Raw genomic sequence first — 20,295 nt, forward strand, 5'->3', positions numbered from 1 at the left:
TGTCAAAACAGTCTTTTTACGATGTAAGCGTTCGTTCAGAGGTCAAAATTATAAAAGCTCAAAAGCTTGAATACATTTTTGATTTTAATAATTGCAAATATTTTGGAACAGTACAAATATTTTAATACGACCTGAGTCCATTATATCATCTTAAATACAAGCAAATGCAAATTTCATACATTTTTGTAGACTCAACTAATGCCGCGCTAAAATATTATAATTTCCGAGAAAACAATATATAATACACCATTAGAATTTTTATATTTCTTCAGAATTCTTTATCATAAAACCTCGACTTTAAACGGTTTAGTATTAATGACTAAATTATTGGTCTGTAAAAATTTATTTGTATATGCTGACCTTTTACTTTTCTCTTAAATACAACCTTCAAGTCAGCTATATTAATTTTTTAGATTATAGATCTCATATTTTAAAGTTCAACCAAGAGCCCATACCGAGGCACAAATAAAGTTTTTAATACAAATTTAGGCGAGATAAAAGAAATTGATTTATGTTTTATACGAGTATGTTTATACTCCCCTAGATGATGATAGTTTGTCAGGATATGCCTTTCGTAACTCAAATAACCCACAAAATTAAAAAATTTCAGAAAATTGCATTTCTTTTTTATTATGTAATTTTTTTTACTTAACTTCAAGCAATTTTTGAACCAATTGGTTCAGAAAGTCTTATTTTTATTAAAATGAATTGTTATTTTCTCAAAAATGTAATAAAAATATTGTTATCAACATCGATAATCGATAATTTACTTCTTGGCATGGTTATGCTTGCCAGATACTTCGGCATCTGAAGTATCCTCGGGCAATGAATCCACAGACATAGATGAGCCCTTTGATTTCGAACTGGCTGCAGACCGCGAAGAGTTCTTTGGATACTTTACAGCTTTGGTATTGCCAGAGCATTGTAAAATAAAACGAATCTCGTCCAGAAGTTCGGTCTTGAAGTCTACCTGTAGATACGATTGCAGTGTTAATTAGAAATCTCTATAATAAAGGACATGTAAATATAACATGCACAAGACGTCTATAATAAGCATTCTTGAATAAAGCAATATTAGGTTAAATATTATGAGACTAATAAAGATGAAGTAATTAAGGACGACACAGTTGATTAGGTAGTGAAAGTATTTTTGGCTCCGATTTGTCGCTATAAGGGAGCTGATAAAAAGAATCCGTTATTCAGATTAGGACGACAGTTTCGCCGCCGTTTTTAGTCACGACACAGGTGAAAATATTTATAGAGCTCCAACGGCGTTACCTTGTTCTCCCGCGCACTTAAGTAGACGCTGACCACACAGTTGACCAGGCCATAAACACTGCCAAAACAGCTGCCCACGAACATGACTAGGTAGACGCCGCCCAAATTGGCAAATCCCAGTGAGGAGGCATCTGAGTCGGGGGCTTCCTGTGGGATTTTTTATAGGAAGGATGTCGGAGATGTCACGACTAGCAATTCAAGGGGTGCAATGTGTGTGTGTGCATTTAAAGCAGGCCAGCTCTAATCGGAACGTAACGGGGATATTCTCGAAGCTGGTGGATACCTGGTTCTCGTCACTGCGCTCCTTAACGCCCAACACCATCTCGAGCAGGGAAACAAAGATGCCGAAGAAGGAGCCCACTCCCATCACCAGAAAAACGCCGCCCAGGTTGCTAATCTCCAAGGCCACGGCACCAGATTCCTCGGCCGAATCCTGCACACACCCACACATGCACCAGCTGCCAGAGATTGAGATTAGCCAAGTGACTTACCGAACAGGCTCCACCGCCGCGTTTCTCCTTCCACCATTTGGTCTTCATCTTGGTCAGAACACCCTGCTCCTGCATCTCCAGGACTGCCTGGCTAAGTGTGTCCCTGTATGGCCAGTCTGAAAAATGGGATCTTTGTTAGGGTGATATCTTTAAGATATGTATTCATCTCTACTCTTCCGCATGGCTATGCCGTAGCCCTTCTCGTCCAGCAAAGCTCCCACTTGGGTGAGCGTGCATCGACGTTCTGTGATGTACTCAATGGTGGTGGACTCCATGAGAAATGCGTAGTTGGAGTTCTCCACCCGATCCACTCCCTCTTGGTTGCTGTTGGTCATGTACTGAGGGTTGTCCCTCATGAACTCATACATCCGCTGGTAGGTGGGATAGTTTGACTCCTAAAAAACCCAGATTTTTACAGATATATTTGTATAGAAGAACTGCATCTCACCTTAAAAAAGTTAAATGTGGCACCCCCACTTTTGGCACCATAGTTAACACCGCCCTTGTTCTTTGACAAGTCATCGGCATCGTTGATGGGCGTCACCAAGGATTCCACTGTGAGAAAGGCCGCCAGATTGGCCGTGTAAGAGGAGACCAAAATCAAAGTAAAAAACCACCAAGATGCAGCCACAGCCCGAGTGGAATAAGCCCTAAAAAAAGTCATAAGTTTTGGAATTTGGAATATGGAAAGTTATACCCACTTGGGAGCCAGCTCAGAACCCTGTTGCAGTAGGGCGCCTATGGAGAACCACAGACAGTTGGCGAAACTAAACTGATTCTCCAGCTCCGTTGGTTCCTCTATGCAGGGATACGGGTTGTCCCACTCTGCTGGGGAAAGTCGTCCCAGGACAAACATACTTATGGATACACCCATATAGGCCAGGCCCAGCCAGAGCCAGACTTCTCCGGAAAACGGCGACATAAAGGAGAATAACTTGGGAGGTTCCTTCATTGGTTTGCGAAAAAGAATGCCAATTCCTGAAAGTGTTTAAAATGTTTAATGAGCTAAAAAATACTTAATAATATTTTAGATTATAGAGCTTATCCTTAGAGTATCTTCAAAAGCATTTACTACATTTTAGCTAATATAAATTCGTTTATTTTAGAAAATGTAACTATTGCTTAATAAAGTTTGGTGCTAATAACGTAATTTTATTTTGCAAAATTTCACTTTAATGCTTTAAATTAAATTAGACACATGCTTCCTACGAAATCGAATTTCACAATAAATAATTAACTCAATTACTTGTCTAATATCGATTTTTATATGTGCCATTTTACACACACAATTTACTAAAGTGCTCTTACCCAGGCTCATGAAGGGTATGGTGAAGTCCACACCACCCTCCCGCTCCGATGTCATGGTCAGGTCCGTAATGCCCATGTCAGCGCGCTAATTAAATATGAAAGATTATTGTATGGCCTCTTTGCATGCACGAACGCATGCATTTATAAATAGATACATAAATGCAGATGTAAATATTGCGCATACGCCCGATTGACCATTGTAATAGAGCATTCTTTAAATTATGCATTTTAATTTGCCAAGCGCACATGCCGTGAAATTCATCGCGGCAAATGGTTTTAATACATAATAATACAATATGTAAGTAAATAGTTTACAGCTTTCCATTAGTCAACAATTTTTTTTATATTAAAATTTTAAAAATATATATTGGAATTTCTAAGAAAACGTTATCAAATGAGATTAAACGTCGTAATAAATCATTTGTTATAATCAATATGTCTCGAGTACATTTTTCAGAAATTGCTTATAATAAATAAAAAAATTCTATAAATTGCACTTTGTCTGAAGAATATTTTCAGTGCCTGCCATTCGATCAAGCAATGGGGTTTTATTCTATCAACTTTCTAGTCGCAGTCTTAAGCATCTTCTGCTTGGCATTTGCTGACTTAAACGATTCTCAATATGAATCCCAAAGGAACTTAATACTCGACATCTATCATAATCCCTCTGTGAATAATGCAGCAAAGGAAAGGCATATTCCACAGCTGATTGCCTTTTATCGTCGCTACCCCAATGAAGTTCCACTTTCCAACTTGGACAAGCAAGAATTCGAGAAGTTCATCCACGACTATGAAGAGCCCCGAAGTACTACGATTGATGGAGTTGGACCACAAGGAGGATCAGTTGGTTATGTCTTTGGGAATTTCATAGCTAGAATTGGAGCAAGATATTTTACATCTATATTCAATAAAAAGGAAAAGGAAAGTGAGGGAAAACGTGGTGCCAATTCTACAACTACACCACCAAGGATTTAAAAACACTAAATTGAGAAGGAACTAAATTCTATATTGATATCAAACCATTTGAATTACTAATTTCTGAAAATGTTTAAAAGTTTCTTTTTCGATGTTTAAATAAATGCATATATAAAAAATAAATTATTTAGTATTATTGGTTAATCGCATTGAAAGGAAGCTTTCTTAAAGCGCACAAAGACTGCTTTTGAATGGAAATAAGATGATTATCTCTACAACCAGAGGAGAGAAAAACAAAGCTAGGGCTTAATATTAATCGCTTAACTATAAACCCTATGAATTTGATACAATTGATGCCACAGGCACTCTGAAAATAGCCTGCCGTTTATGGCCGCATTAACGATTTTGTTAACGATGATGACAGCATTTATGGCCATTCAATGTAAATCAATATCCATACAGGGCGAACAAGGGATAAGCTAACTGATTTAAATGGCCGCAGAGCAACGGTTGTCGATTAGATTAATGTCCTGGTGCCCAACAGGACCTTTCCCAACTTAACCAAACACTCACACTGTCCATTATCTCACGCAACATGCCATTCCACTCGCCCGTTTTGGGGTCAATCCCGCCATACTTGTTGTCCTCTTGGAGCCGCCAAGTGTAGGTGAAGCCCAGCTTCTTGGACAGCTCATCGATTAGCTCGATGCCAAAGCCCTCGAACTGATCGTTGCCCTCCAGTTTCTCTGAGGTCTCCTTCAGCATGCCATAGGGCTCGCTCTGTGATTTGGGGTTAAAGTAAAAATAAAGTCAAGGTCAAGGTTTAGTCATTCTACTCACAATGGCCGTGATGACAATGAAGCTTTTGTTCACCAGCGAGCGCATATCCGGCTCCAAGGAGTGCGCCGGGGCCGGGCGATTCTGTTGGAAGCCATCCTCGGCGCTCCATTTGGCCAACTTTCTGCATACCCGAAACGGCCAGCTCGATGACTTCCAGCTCGAAATCCGTGCGCAGTCCCTCGTAGTCAAAGCGAATGGGACCCGTGAGGCCATTCAGCGTTAGCTGTGGAGCGAGACTCGTTGCATGAGTTATTCAGATTCGTACACAGAGAAAAAAATTATTGGTATTTCACTTCTTGTAAAATGTGTGCCTTTAATGCTTAAATGATAGACATGATTAAATTAAATAAAAGGAAAAACCTTTCATGAATATAACTCATTGTTTAAATAAACCAACTTACACTTATTTTCCCTTCATGTACGAACTTACCGACTTCATGTAGTTGACGAGCGTGTAGCCCTTGTCCCAGGCACTGTCATCGCCACAGCTGAGGGCCACTGGCCGGAAGTTCACATGCTTGTAGGTCTCGGCCAGCAGCCTGAACGCCATCGTAGACGAGGGCCATGCTGTTGGTCAGGGGGCAGGACACTGTGAATGGGCGAGAGCCATAAAGGATAACGTCATTTATCATTTCCGTTACCCGTCGGGGCCATGAAAATGCAATTCAATTATTTAAATTCACTCATGCGAATGGATTTTGCATTTGCATAAATTGTCTAGATCCCAGGGCCACGACACTTTCAGGTGCTCGACTGTCATTCTTTTTTTGATTTACCGTTCTGGAAGGGCTCCTCGCTCTCGTACAACGCCTTGGCCACCTCCTGCACCTGTTCGTTTTCCGGTGACACGAGACGCAGACCCGTAATGTTGGTGCCGCCATGTTGATACGGCTCCAAGGTCCATGGTCTGCCAGTCCAGGTTACCAATGATATAGCGATAATCACTGGTCACCAGACCCACCTGCTGGGCCTGTTTGAAGAACTCCGGCAAAGTGGCCATCGAGCCCACAACCACAAACGAGAAGTCCTCCGCATTACGTATACGCCGCAGTACATTCCTATAGTTCCCATTCAGATCCAACTCATAACGTCGCACCGTGACCGTTGGTCCAGCAGTGCCGTACATTTGCAGCAGCTCTCTGACGGTGGGCAAATATTCGCCAGACTCGTAGATTATGGTGAAGCTCTCCCAGCCCAGGGCCAACACCATGTCCCGCAGGGCCACGCCCAGGACGGCCGGATGTGGGTGCAGATTGATGGTCGGCAGCTGGGCCTCGAAGTCCCAGCGCGTGTCCAAAAAGGGCAGCTCCTTGGCGTCGCAAATGCTCAACGCGTGACGGGCAGCTAGATTCGTGGTGGGTCCAAATACGGCCACCAGATTTTGCTAGGGATAAATGGAAAATAATGATTTTTGTACTTAGTTTGTGCTCAAAGAACATTTTTAAACCGTTACTTGAATAATTTCCTCTTATACTTATCGTAGTGCTAAAATCTAATAATTAATACCCTTAGCATTTTGCATAGCTTCTTGGAGGTCTCGAAGGAGTTTCCTGGCTCAATGGTGACCGACACTCCGTGCAGCTGCAGATCCTCGTTCTCCTCATTCGCCTTGCTTATGGCCAAGTGAAAGATCTTCTCGAGATCTGGTTCGGTGTTCTCGTAAATAAGACCTGAGAGCAGAGGAAACGATTTCTGAGAGAGTGACACTAATTATTTCGCTCTTTGTTTTGCTTTGCGGGTTCTTGTTTATATTTTTATTTAGCCAATTCGCCGTTCGCCATCGGCATTCGCTGCGTATGCGGCATAAAAATACATGACACATTTGCATGTTGCACGATTGCAAATTCCTGCTTATGTAATGCGATGAAAAATGCACTTCACTTACCCACATTCGTCCTTTCGCCATGGCATCCGATGAGAACCAAAAGCAAACTCGTTAGGACAAAGTCAAGTGGAAAACTCACTCTCGAAACTGAAATTACACTCCACGATTGCATCTCTCGAAACGCTTTTACCGCGAAATGTAATCAGAAATTCATAAATAACTTCTCCTCTTGCCTTGGCTATGAATTCCGCAATTATTTCCAATTAATTGCGCGATTGTTCGCCGAACTAAATTTGCATATTTCTGCAGGCTGTACGTCGCGACCGGGCGAATGCGAATAAAAGTGGCTAAGTGGCACAAAAATACGGCCAACAGCAATCTGCTGTTGATGCTGCGTCAGCTGATAAATTCGCCCGAGAGGTATTTTTAACCTCTCCGATGTTTTTATGAATGAAAGTGTCTGCCGGGAAAAAATTTTCCTTAACTTTCTCTAATTGAATCAAACTTCAGCTCCATTGGGGCCAAAAGCTTTGAGCCAGATTAATTAGATAAGCTCCACCTTTTTAGCGCCAATTTAACCCAGCACCCTGAAATGGATCCATAGACAAAAAAAGGAGGTCCAACTGTGCTGTAACTTGAAAATAAATCCGCCGCAATAACAAAACGTGAGCAGCATACAATTCTACGGCTAATGGAACCGGAACCCCAATGCCAGATATCCAACTAAATGGCATTGGGAATGGGAATGGGTTACTATGGCCAGAAAAAGATAAATAAACAAGGGGAAAACGAAAATAGCCAAATGCAGTGACTGGCCGAGAGATTGAAAACAGCTTTCTACCCAAAAAGAAAAAAAGTAAAAACGAATGCTGCTTCACGGACGTGCAACAAGCATCGATAAGTGCAGAAAAGAAATAAATGAATGGAAAAGAGGGTTCCTACCGATGGCTGTAAACAAATTCATTGCATTTCACTTGGATAGTTCGGTTGGTTTTGGTGGCTTGGTGGGTGGCATACCAACATCCACCATCTGGTACTGTTATTGCTGCTCCAGCCAGGGACGTGCGACCCACTTGTGGATTTTTTGAAGGCCCAGCACGATTTATGGGCCAGGCTTTGAATAATCCATTTAGAGCATGCAAAAGCTGTGGAGGTTCCAAGCATCTCTTATTTTTAATAATGATGGTAAGGCTGAAATGTAAAAAATTGCTACAAAAAAGCAACTTTCTCATACATAGGCTGGCAGGCATGCCGGAAGGTTTTTGTGTTCCCCACTTTCGGGCATGTCCTTCATACACACTCACACAATGCCATCGAGGAAAGTCCAAGGGATGAGGGAGAAGGGCTGCCTTTAAAGGGGCGTGGTCGGGCGTGTTCGCTAGCAGCAAACTGTTGCTGTTTTCAGCAGTGAATAAAAATCAACGTCTACGTCAACAGCAGGCACCTGTCGTGACTGCAGCCCGGGATGCATTTATCCCCGAGCTGCGCATTTAAAATTAACGACCCCGCCGCTTGCAAGTTGCAAGTAAATCCCCGATCACTCCACAACTCAAACTTAAGCCAACACTTGAATTTGTTCTCTCAAGTCAAGCGGAAAATTTGTAGCATTTACCAATAGGGAGATTTTTATTGGATATATCGTCGAGATATGAACTTTTACTTCGATATATATTAAAGATTGGTATTTACATGATAGTAATATATTAGAGCGAAACTAGTTCCTTTATTTAAATGATAGTTAAGAAGGCTAAGTTGTTGTATTAATGAAGTCTTTAAGATGGGGCTAGAATAATATTTATGATGCAAGCCAATCAATTTAAAGGAAAACTGGCTTTACAGAATGCATTAAGATATGCATTAAATATATTTATAAATGTTTAAGAGTCTTTTAAGCATAAACTATTTGGGATATATGCACAAATTTAACCCAATTTATGTAAAAGGATATTATAATGCCAGAAAGTTGATTTTTTTATACAATTCTACATTTTTCGATTGCAATTTCATAGCTCGTTTGGAAACTAAACCAAGTTATGTATCAATTATTCACCTTCAGTATTTGCTTCATAAGTTTTAAGCTTCCTTAATATATAACATAAATTTTCCTGTTAGAGTATCTTATAGCCCACTAAAGCCTAAACCTAAATACATCTTGTATTTCGCCATCCTTCATGGTGTTAAATTGCCCAGCAGCTATGCATGCGCTCGCATTTGCATTTACATAACCGTGTGTCGGCGTCAATGTATCTTGAGGATACGCATTCTAGCACTCATGGGTCGCGTTCATGGGCCTGCATTTTAAGCTAGGAAAATCGCTGGCATTATGCACACGCACATATACACATACCAGGATCCCACACCCTTGAATTCACGGGCTCACTTAACCACACGGACACTGCGTGCATTTGCATAAGTGCTCGGGTTGAGTACTCCAGTGGCAATTAGTAGCAAGAGTCTAGCAAATCCATTTCAAACATACTGGCAATTCATAGAAGAACTTGGATTAAAGATATTGTGGAATATTTCCAAAATAATTTGGGAAATAATCATTGAATTTTCACCGCCTTTGTATTTTAACTTCATTTTTACAACTAGCTTACGATATTTTTGTATTAACATTGCGAACTAAAAAGCTTTTCCTATCTTACGAATTCCCATGAATTCGTAGCCTACAAGTCTTTAACAAATTCATTTCTATAAATGAATTAAAGACGTTGAAAAACATTAACAAAAATATTCCACATGCACATTATATTTGGCTGCTGATGCTGTCATAATTGCCGTAAATTCAAAATAAATTCAATTTTATTTATGCCTCAGAACTGATAAGTTTTTAGGAGGTAATAAACATTAATACTTCTCTTCTATGCAATAGCGAACATTCTGGTTATACATGAATTTATAATCTATTTATTAATGTCTTAATTAGTATTCAACTTTTAAAGTTGTGCTGATATACGTATATTTAATTCGTGTATTATACGAGTATACTTTTAATCTTATTTTTCCTCACTAAATTCCCTTGTATTTTCTATCAGTAAGCCTCTTCTTTCCTATTTTCCGAGAAATCTATTATCTGGCGTTCTTAGAACTTATATTGCTAATAAATTCCTATTTATTTAATCTACTAGATTGTGGACCTTCTTTCTTAGTAAAATTATCTTATCTTATGAAGGAAAATATATTGTGAAATATTGTGATTGCTGATTTCAGTTCAATCGTTTTTCATTCTGAGGCATGCCAATTTTGTTTGCTCTGTCAATGCCAGAGCTGCCAAATTTATCCAGGGAAATCAAATGCACAATTTGCACTGGAAATTTGATTGACACACAGGCGAAACCTTGAAGTGTGAAAGTTTATTTTGGGAACGCTAAATGGCTGCGAGGTCCGTGAAAGTGTGCAGCTCGAAAAGGACAATGGCTGAGGGCTTCCTTTCAGGCCTTATCGCTTCGGTGGCCTAACCCAAGCCCAACCCATTAGACGCCAATGTTGTCGCTCCAAAGGAACTCTGACAGTCCCCAAAGGTAAACAGGCAAACAAACCAGAAATAGCATGCAAACTGCTTTGGCTAAGTGAGGGGCGACAATTTGGCGCGTTGTCAAAACAAAGTGCTCCAGCATATACCTAAATAGATACACACAGTAACCCACAGATACATACAGATACAAAATGGCAAACGTATATCTGTGTGTGGGCGAAGGCAGCCAGACAAAATCAATTTGAATCGCGCCAGTCAGCCAGACAAACAAGGAGCATTCACGGCATGGACAGCAACGGAACGGAACCGCGGAATCGGCAAGAGAGCAAAGCCATCACCCACATACACACACACACACACACAAAGTAACACACTCACACCGATGCATTCAGGCATTCAGCGCGTAATGGCGCGTAAAGTGTTGCGCCATCTTAATGCGTGCCAAAAACCGCAACTCATGGCCGCGTATACTTAGAGGGGTAGGCAGAATAGGAGGGCTCTGATAACAACCAGTAGCATTAGCTGGATAGTGAGACGGATAGATACGGTGAGTTGAAAGGAGTGAGAGGGCCAGAGACCGCAGCAGCCGCAAGCCGGAAACGGAAATGAGCGGAGTAAGCAAGCGAATGGCGGCAAACTGAAGGGGTTGGGCGGGTTGAACGCTCTAAAAGCCATCACCAAACTCACGGCAGAAAAGTTTTCATTGCAATTAGCAGATGGCTTGTGTATTGGTGAGTACACTGAAAACTACTTTTAAATATTATAATAATTATAGAAATAAACATATGGTTAAACTTAAGTTGCTAAACTTTAAATATTCCTAATCTTTAATTTTATCGAATAAAAATCTTAACATTATGATGTCTTAAAAAAATAACATATTTTTTCCTATCATTCTTGGTTTAGTTTTTGCTCCCAGAGTAATGACAGAGTCACAAAAATTTTTGTACACATTTAATTTAATTTTTTGATTTCGCTCTTAACAAAATCGATTTAAATCTTATAATTAATTTGCAAACTGTAAGAAAATAAAATAAATAAATATCTTTTCCCGTATTGAATTTCCTTCTAAAGCATTAAAAAGGCGGATTTAACTAGAAAACTCGCATATTGTTATTAAATTTCTCTCAGCCTGTGCCTGTGTGTATCCCCAGCTCTTCTCGGCCGTGTCAAAGGGCTAACCCAGTGTGAAGGGGGCAGTGAGGAAGTGGGCCAGAGAGTTGCGTATTCGTTATTGCCCGCTGTTGTTGATTCAATTGCAGCGAGTGGCACGCATGGGCCTGGCAAAAAGGACATATCGTGAAATGTTAACAGCGAAGGGTGGCAACAGCAACAGCAACAGCAAACAGGTGAACTGCTGCCAGGCAGTCTGGTTCTGGCTATGGGGTGTCTGTGGCCCAAAAACCGAGGGCAGAGTGGCCCATTTGGCACGAGGCCAGAACTGGCCAAGGCAGCCCAGGCCCAACCAGTTGCATTGCCTGCTGTGGCATGTTAATGTCAGTGTCACGGTGTCAAATTGTCAGCGCCTGTTGCCACTCGGAACAGCCTTCGCCCCCGCCCCTAACATACATACTTGTACATATTCTGTGAAAAAATAAACCAGGATAGTTGGCATGCCGAGGCACAAAGTATGTGCGACGCCTTAAAGTATGCCATGTGCCATAATTTGTTATGACATGGCAGCGAACTTTGCCCGACCTCGGGGTGAAAGTCCCCCGAAAACCAGGAACCCACTCTTAACGCCAGCTGAATGCTAATGCTGGAAACACAATTTAAGCAGCAGCAGCATCACTGGCATTAAACAACAGTTTTGCCACCAAGTAATCCAGCATATTGGCCATTAAGTATACGCACTGCGGACCCTTGTCAAATTAATAACATGCGGGCGGGCGAAAGTCGGGCGAAAGGGCAACCCTTCAAGCGCATACATATGCCAGAAGTATCCGTGCACATTTTAGAAATTTAACCACTTGTTAAACAATAATATCCAATATCATAACACGACCAGCGAGTGCGCAGGGCAGAGAGTTTGAGAACCGGAGAGTCAGAATGAGAAATATCCAGAGAAATCTCGCCTCTTCCCCAATGTATACACACAAATGTACACCAACGAGCGAGTGAAAAGCGTTTTGGTCTTGGCCTGGCCACAAATCCCGACAGTTCGACACGAGACCTGAACGAGTGCGGACGCGTTTGGCGGACAGAAAAGAAGGAAAGGCCAATACAACACAGCCACAGAAAAGCTGTAAACAAACCCAGATAGTGCACCAAGTTCGCGAGTGTCCATATGTGTGTTTAGATTAAATTTATTGGCAAATTACTTATCCAATCCGCCGTGAAACGTTAATCTGCACCCGCAGCATCATGCCCGAAATCGTCGAGCTGAACGTCGGCGGCGTGAGCTACACAACCACATTGGCCACATTGCAGCAGGATAAGACCACGCTGCTGGCCGAACTCTTCGGCGAGGGTCGCGATTCGCTGGCCAAGGACAGCAAGGGTCGTTACTTCCTGGACCGCGATGGCGTCCTCTTCCGCTACATCCTGGACTTCCTGCGCGACAAGGCGCTGCACCTGCCCGAGGGATTCCGCGAGCGCCAGCGGCTGTTGCGTGAGGCGGAGCATTTCAAGCTATCAGCCATGCTGGAGTGCATCCGCGGTGAGCGGGATGCCCGACCTCCGGGCTGCATTACTATTGGATATCGTGGTAGCTTCCAGTTCGGCAAGGATGGACTTGCAGATGTCAAGTTCCGGAAGCTGTCGCGTATTCTGGTCTGTGGACGCGTGGCCCAGTGCCGTGAAGTCTTTGGCGATACTCTAAACGAGTCCAGGGATCCTGACCATGGCGGCACGGATCGGTATACTTCCCGGTTCTTCCTGAAGCACTGCTACATTGAACAGGCCTTCGACAATCTGCATGACCATGGTTACCGCATGGCCGGAAGCTGTGGATCAGGAACCGCCGGATCGGCAGCGGAACCCAAGCCGGGTGTGGACACCGAGGAGAATCGCTGGAACCACTACAACGAGTTCGTCTTCATCCGGGATTAAGGATAAGGAAATGAAGGAGGCACTCGAAAACACCCCACCCAATCCAGCTCTGTATCGTTATATTTCGTTTGTGCGGGATTCGTTTCGGCAGGCCATTAAAACATCAAAAAAAGAACAACTTGGAAAACCTCCTTTGCAGCAACAACCATCAGTATTCCAAGCACACGATTCTGGGGATTAACCTTTATTAATGGCAAGGATGGGATCAGGAGGACGCACACAATTCAATGGTTTGAGTTTCAACCCACCTCTTGATATACAAATGGGAACATTTCAAATGTACAATTGAACTAACAATCCACACTAAAGTCTAGAAAATTGTTATTGACAAACATAGATAACTTAATGAGGGAACTTGTGGGCACACATCTGCTAATTTGACGTATTTTCTCTTTGGATTGCCCAGCTAATTTAATAGTTTTGTTTAAGCGTGTTAATCAATAAATCAGGGTGGGCCCATTAAATTGGATATTACGAGCTGTTCTGCACCGTAAAGACTCTTTGATGAATGGAAACGAATTCGGATTTACTGGCTGACAACAAATGAAAACAATTTGGCAAGTGCAGATAACAAAAACAAAAGCGAACGTTTTATTAGCCCCAACTTTTGTTGATCCAGTGCAGTGTAAACAAGATGAGTAGAAAACATAAAACAGATCAGATCAGATTCAGAATGAAGTAAACGGGAAGAGAAGACTACAACAGCTGGCTAAACTTTGTATTTGTGGTCAATCAATCACACTAAAATCACACTGAACAATTTGAAATACGGGTTACTCTTTGAAACTAACGAAATATTGTAGCAACAGATACCACAAAAACAACCGAACTCAAGCAAATGCTAAATCTAAAGTTTTATTAGTCTAATAAAAATCGAAACTTGAAGTAAAGAATATACAAATAGCGAAATAGGATAATGGCGAACAACATGTGGCCATATAACATATATATATAAATATGTTGACCCAAGCTGAAAGCCAGCCTGCAATCCATAAAACTCAAACACAAATCGATATTAGAAGTACATTTACTATACAAAACCAAACAAACAAACAACGGCTGTCATAAGATATGCCCTTTTGCAATAACTCTTGAATCGTTTCCGATTCTACAAAAAAGAAAATGGCTCGGGAAAGAACGATTTAAGGACGATTTGGGATTTGTAAGCCACATTTGGCTTGGCAATTTTTTGAGAACGATAAAACCCTGTCCTGGAGCTATAATTGGAAATGATTTAATAGTGCATTTTAGAAAATAGCTGAAACCACACATCATCTGGTTGATTGCCTAGTCAATCCAGAAATGCAATCATCATTTACCACCCATCATTTGTCGACTTTCATTCGATTTCGATTTAATTTTAAACTAAAACGAGAAATGCCAAAAACAAAAACCAAAATGGTCACAAGGACTTCCAGAATCACGATGGGAATACCACACATACGAAACTAAATTTGCTGAAACTTTAGAAGCCACTCAGTTGTTGTTTGTATTGATTTTATGCACTTTTGAAACGAAATTCATGAAAACATTTTTCGCTGACATATCTCGCATCGCATTTTTGACATTTCCGCAGGTTTGTTGTTGAATTCATGTCCACATGAAGTGCAATTTTGTTGAACGAATCGCTTCGCCGGAAATTTGAAATGAAAATGCCGATGGGAAAATGAAACACTCTCATGAAATATACGAACAAATTGTATAAAACTATAAATTCTTGAAATCGTGTGTAAAGAGACGCCCCTGCATATGTAATCATCAATAATGTGCATGAAAAACCGAAAACTATTTAGCTCCATTATATACTGACTCCTGACTCGGTGTGAGCCTTCTCTTACACAGATAATATGAATCGATATATACAAATATCTATATATATATACCTAATTATATATTAAAACAATTGTCGATATTGAAAGTATCTTATAAATGTTTAGTATTATATGTAATTGAATCCAAATTGAACGGGCAAGGCGACGGATATGTATTGTATCATTAATTAAATTAAACTGAAACTAATTTAAATTAACTAAAACGAAATGTAAAATGTATTTAGAGAAGCGCAAAGTAAAACTGCTAAAATAGCCTATCAAAGTGCGACTAAGCAAGCAAATATGTATGTAAAGGGGTATAACTTGCGAAAAGCGAAAACCAAACAATAAATTAAAGAAACCAAACATAGATGGAGTTACATAATTGGGTGCAGGTGAGTTTCAGGATTTCAAATTACAGGTGTATATACTTTTTTTTTGTTTATCCTCTGCTAATTAATAGGCTATGGCCTACAAAATTTGTCATTCATTATTAAATTCAATGAATAAATTATGGGTTTCAGCAGACAAATTCGCTGACATTGATAGCGGCATATAAAATTTATGAACTGGCAGCTCCCAACTCGCGATAGCTCATTAAATTTGACGGCTAAAGAAATAAAAACAAAAAATGCAAACACAATCATAAAGGAATCAAATATACATTGAAAATAAACAAACAACCCAAACAACAAAAATAAGGGGACAAACAATGGCAAACAGAACTTTTGGATGGTGGTTGGGGGGCTTGGTCGAAAGGGGGCAAACATCAGCCTTAAAAAAGTTGGCAGGAACAACAAAAAAAGTGTATATAAATAGCTGAAAGTCGGGGAAAATGAAAGAGGGCGACTATTAAAGCGGCAGCAACAATTCCTCATTTGTTTAAATTCAAAGCAGGCAACAGTCATTTCACTGGGCTGTAAGGTCCTGGCACAAAAAGCAAGAAAACCAAAAGTTGGGGGGCTCCCAGAAATGCTGAAATTAAAAGGGAAAATGCTTTCTTGTTTTTTGCAATTTCCCTCTTTGTGTAAGTGTGTGTGTGCATTTGTGTGTGTTCAGCGTGTTGAAGTGTGTGCTTCAGAGCCAGAAAGGTATACCAATAAAAGGGAAACGAAAGTTGGCGCCAATCGGAAATGCACTGCCTAAAAGCAGACCCAGAATACAGATCCCCAAACAGACCCAAGATGAGCTGATGTGCCACCTGCATACTAAGCAACAGCCAGGATTTTGTTTTGAAAGTGTGTGTGTGAGTGGGGGTGTTTGTGTCCGTGTAAAGGACTTGGGGAAGGCGGTTATTGACTGTGCGAACTCAAGATGTACACAATATGCAAATTGCGGGTCCAGAATGAGGTAAGACAGCAGCCAACTCCAACGCTGAATGGTGAAATTTGGTATCTGCTGTGCGCATATAAATTACAGGGCAAATACTTGGCCTTGCCAGCTTCATACTACACTGGGAAAAATATTCGGGAAAAAGGTATTTATTTCTGGATAAAATGTATCATTAAAAAATTTGCATAGGAATTAGAAATGCTCATCACACTTAACATTCGCGCAACTTTAAATTAAAAGTTATGTACTCGTATACTTTAAAACTAAACATACCAATTTTTTTCAAATTTTAAATCGATCATAATTAAAGATGAATTATTTGTCAGATCATTCATTATACAGATCATTCATTTATACATATTCAATTTTTCTCAAAATATACACAGACACAAACCCTCACAACACCACTCATCCCAATAAACAATGTAAAAAAGGCGGCGGATATGTTGTCAATTTCTGAGCCTGGGAAATGAAATGATGCCTTTTTGTCTCTTACGGTAAATTACCTTGATTTGATTTTGCCATAGCCAAGTTGCCCCGTTGATTAACATTTTCCCGGTGCTCAGCCGCTGGCACCAACAAAAGGCGGACACCCTGTCATTTTCAATTAGTCCCGAAACGAAGGAGCAAAGCGGTCCCAGGACCATCAGTCAGTCCTCAGCTGGAGGCGATACAACAAAAGTGTCATCTGCGTGCTTTATTAATTCATAAATATAAATTTAGCATAGGTCGCGGTAAGATTCCTTAAAGCTGTCCTCAATAAAAGAATCCCTGCAAAGAGTTTCAAAAGTTTGAGCCCTTCATGCTTAACTTGGTACGTGGTTACCTTTATTACCGAGCCAAATGGAAAGTGTGACAGACTTTAATGGGGCCCAATTTACACATTAATTACCATAGCACAGGTTGGCTGAACGTAAGTATAATATAAGGGTTACTTACGCAGGTTAAGAGCCCGCGAAGGCATAAACGTCTTTCTTGAATAATTCCTGTGGAAAGACTTTGTATGTATTATGCAGAACGAAGATTTTCTTGAAATTCTTTCCTTGTTTTATTAAATTTACGTAACTTTCAATTATTCTTAGCTTAAGTTACATCAAACAGTTCTACCCACGAAACCTTATTCGAATAAATAAATAATATATCAATTTGTCTGGCGTACTTAACGATAATTTCATTAAGCAAAGAGTAGATATCGAATGCCATTAAGAGGATTATTAGATAGTTTTATGAGTATAAAGATAAACTTAGTCCGTAAGCTCACTGTTAGCTGTTCCTAATTAGTGGGGCCCATTAAATCAGTTTATTGATTTACGATCATCATTAACGTTTAATGATAAAATGTGCTATCAATGGAACTAAAAATAGTTGTAATTAAGATAAGCATGGCATGGAATACCAGTATATACAAGTATTCGCCGCCATGTTCGCAATTTGCCTAAATTTATTTTTATTTCCGCCTTTTATGTTGTTGCAAACACTTTCCCCTATTATCGCTCAAACACAAACAAGCAAGTAAGCAACGTAAGTATGTAACTATGTACCGGTACATAATCATTGCACGTCCACATACGAGTATGTTCACCCGCTCAGCATCCCACGCAGATACATGGCCATAATGACCGCATCATTCACCATACAGAGCCCGAAACCCTATTTACAACTCGCATTGCCGTTAGTTTTAAAGGCCCACACGTGCGTGTGAACAGTGCAATGTGTATGTCAGTAACGTAGTCATAAAATAACACTTGGGCCCAAGATGAGAGCCGTAAGTATAGTTATGACTTTCACGCAGATTTCCCTCCTACGAACCAACTTAAATGCAGATAACTATCCAGAACCTAGCGTTTTTTAATACATAAGGAATGGTAAATTATTTATGGTTTCACATCAACACACTTCAAAAAAATAAAAACAAAAAATAGGTTTAAAAAATAAATATTATTCTTCAAGCTGCCTCCTGTGAGGGTTGAACTCACGGCCTTTGGTTTACGAGACCAACGCTCTACCACTGAGCTAAAGAGGCGATGCGGAGAGCGCCGCCAAATGCCGTATACAAAACAATGCCGTGAGAAACGCAAACTGAGATAACGAGAACATACGAAAGAAACAACAAAAAGAGAGAGAGGGTTGTTAATACTATCATCTAGCAGATCGTGAGTCATTTACATATATCGTTCAATAATAAGCAATGTTTTATTTAAATAAATAAATGTTATTCTAGAAATCAGTAAACTCTCGCAAAAACAAGAAGCACAAATAAATTATTTCAGAACTAACAAATTTAATTGGAAATTAAAGCAATAAAGGTTAAGTACATACAAAACGGTAAGTATTTTTAATTTGAGTGGGGTTTTGCCTTTTAATACATATTTTCTTAAGTTTTATAAATTTTGTATATAACTAGAAAAAAATAGTATTAAAAAAAAATATATATATCGAGTTTTCATCAAGTTGCCTCCTGTGAGGGTTGAACTCACGGCCTTTGGTTTACGAGACCAACGCTCTACCACTGAGCTAAAGAGGCGATGCGGGGATCGTTGCCAAATCGCAAATATATTAAGATCACGATCAGTAGAACAAATAAGAGAGAGATAGAATTATTCACGATCATATCGAGAGTTATTCTCGCCTACATTATTAAATTGTATTGAAGTATTTATAAGGTACACTGACCACAGTGATCGGGCAAAGAATGCGAAGCAATAAAATCAATTTAGGATTATTATATAATAAATAGGCTTAGAAGGCAGAGGAACAAGAGGTTCGATAAATCCTTCATCTTAAAAGATTATAAAGGTTTATCGAAAACAGCACACACTTTTTGGACTCTCTATTTCAGTGAATAAGCCACAAATACCGAAATTTAAAACCCAACACCGTATCCTTATCGTCTGCAACGCACTTCGAACATATAGTTCTATCAAGTCCATCCAATTAAATTGTTTAGCCCTAACATACATATGTGAAAATCTTCGATAAATAACTATCTACCTAAAAGAGCAATCCTTATACAACAAACAAATAAACAGCTATTACTTAACAATATAAAAAAATATTTAGACCCAAAGCTGCCTCCTGTGAGGGTTGAACTCACGGCCTTTGGTTTACGAGACCAACGCTCTACCACTGAGCTAAAGAGGCTACGTTCTTCCCGCTGCCAAATGGTACATACAAAATAAAGGGTAACTGTGAGAGAGGGAGAAGGAGAACACCGAAGGAGCGCATGCGCATTGAGAATATTTAATAAATTAACTACTTTGTTAATAATTTACTAACAACTAAATCTACGGAAAAATTGAGTTATAAAGTCAAAATTAAGCATCAAGAGGAAAGTTACTTTATAAATTAACTAATTTATCTAAGGATGTTATCTGCTTGGTATGTTAAGATAAGATATGCCTAGTAATTAGCTAAAAACAAAGGTAAGATACCAGAAGCAATATCATTATATTCAGCAAACACACTTTAGATTCCTATTAACTAATAGACCCCCTATTTTGTAATTGCAGTATGCATTAGACAGTTAATATGTGGCTATCCATCATGATGCCCGGCCACATGCTGTTTTTGTTTACAATGTCTCCTGGTGTTGACCAAAGCTCACAGAAGCATCACTCATTGTCAAAAGGACATACACACAGTCTGCATTATGTGTGTGCCACAAAGCGGAAATGCTTTGTGGCAGGTCCAAATGAAAGTATTTCCCTTTTTGCAGCCCCTAACATAAATTCAAATTTCTCCCGACCTCACCCACCCACTTCCCTTTTTCCTGGACAAAATACAAGCCATTTTCTGTTGCCCGGCCTCGGCTTTGTTTCAACTTGAGCAGCCAATGACAAATTCACTTGTCACACAACACAATTGCGGTGAGTGATGGCGCCTTTTCCCAACCTTAGTTGGTTGGTTAAGGATATAGGATGGCAGTGGAGGACGCCATCCAACAGATGTCGACGATATATGAGTGAC

At 40.1% G+C, this 20,295-nt stretch overlaps 3 protein-coding genes and 3 non-coding genes across 7 annotated transcripts; 2 read left to right on the plus strand and 4 right to left on the minus strand.

Annotated features, from left to right (window-relative positions):
* Window positions 1-614: 614 nt before the first annotated feature.
* On the minus strand, window positions 615-6,972 carry LOC108110161 (glutamate receptor ionotropic, kainate 2). The gene is given in 16 exon segments (XM_017219084.2): window positions 615-970; window positions 1,279-1,425; window positions 1,770-1,885; window positions 1,942-2,164; window positions 2,218-2,419; window positions 2,471-2,747; window positions 3,078-3,162; window positions 4,566-4,772; window positions 4,833-4,940; window positions 4,942-5,055; window positions 5,263-5,370; window positions 5,372-5,421; window positions 5,609-5,729; window positions 5,731-6,216; window positions 6,339-6,502; window positions 6,718-6,972. Coding segments are annotated over 16 exon segments (2,724 nt in total). The 5' UTR covers window positions 6,830-6,972; the 3' UTR covers window positions 615-766.
* LOC108110265 (protein Turandot X) lies at window positions 3,305-4,201 on the plus strand. 2 transcript variants are annotated; one of them, XM_017219253.2, is made up of 2 exons: window positions 3,305-3,375; window positions 3,597-4,201. In XM_017219253.2, exon 2 carries the CDS (start codon window positions 3,618-3,620, stop codon window positions 4,050-4,052), a length of 435 nt encoding a protein of 144 aa, XP_017074742.2. In that variant the 5' UTR covers window positions 3,305-3,375; window positions 3,597-3,617; the 3' UTR covers window positions 4,053-4,201. The 2 variants fall into 2 exon arrangements, with proteins under 2 accessions (XP_017074742.2, XP_017074741.2); XM_017219252.2 differs by having other exon boundaries at window positions 3,314-3,375; window positions 3,586-4,201.
* A 5,336-nt stretch (window positions 6,973-12,308) lies between the features above and the next one.
* On the plus strand, window positions 12,309-15,635 carry LOC108110241 (BTB/POZ domain-containing protein KCTD12). The gene has a single exon (XM_017219229.2). It carries the CDS (start codon window positions 12,500-12,502, stop codon window positions 13,184-13,186), a length of 687 nt encoding a protein of 228 aa, XP_017074718.1. The 5' UTR covers window positions 12,309-12,499; the 3' UTR covers window positions 13,187-15,635.
* Window positions 15,636-18,280: 2,645 nt separating this feature from the next.
* On the minus strand, window positions 18,281-18,352 carry Trnat-cgu. Its single transcript has one exon. It is a non-coding gene; the product is annotated as a tRNA-Thr (tRNA).
* A 429-nt stretch (window positions 18,353-18,781) lies between these two features.
* Trnat-cgu lies at window positions 18,782-18,853 on the minus strand. Its single transcript has one exon. It is a non-coding gene; the product is annotated as a tRNA-Thr (tRNA).
* A 545-nt stretch (window positions 18,854-19,398) lies between these two features.
* Trnat-cgu lies at window positions 19,399-19,470 on the minus strand. Its single transcript has one exon. It is a non-coding gene; the product is annotated as a tRNA-Thr (tRNA).
* Window positions 19,471-20,295: the final 825 nt, after the last annotated feature.

The sequence above is a fragment of the Drosophila eugracilis genome, unplaced genomic scaffold, assembly GCF_018153835.1.
Source record: "Drosophila eugracilis isolate 14026-0451.02 unplaced genomic scaffold, ASM1815383v1 contig_1135, whole genome shotgun sequence".
Lineage (NCBI taxonomy): Eukaryota > Metazoa > Arthropoda > Insecta > Diptera > Drosophilidae > Drosophila > Drosophila eugracilis.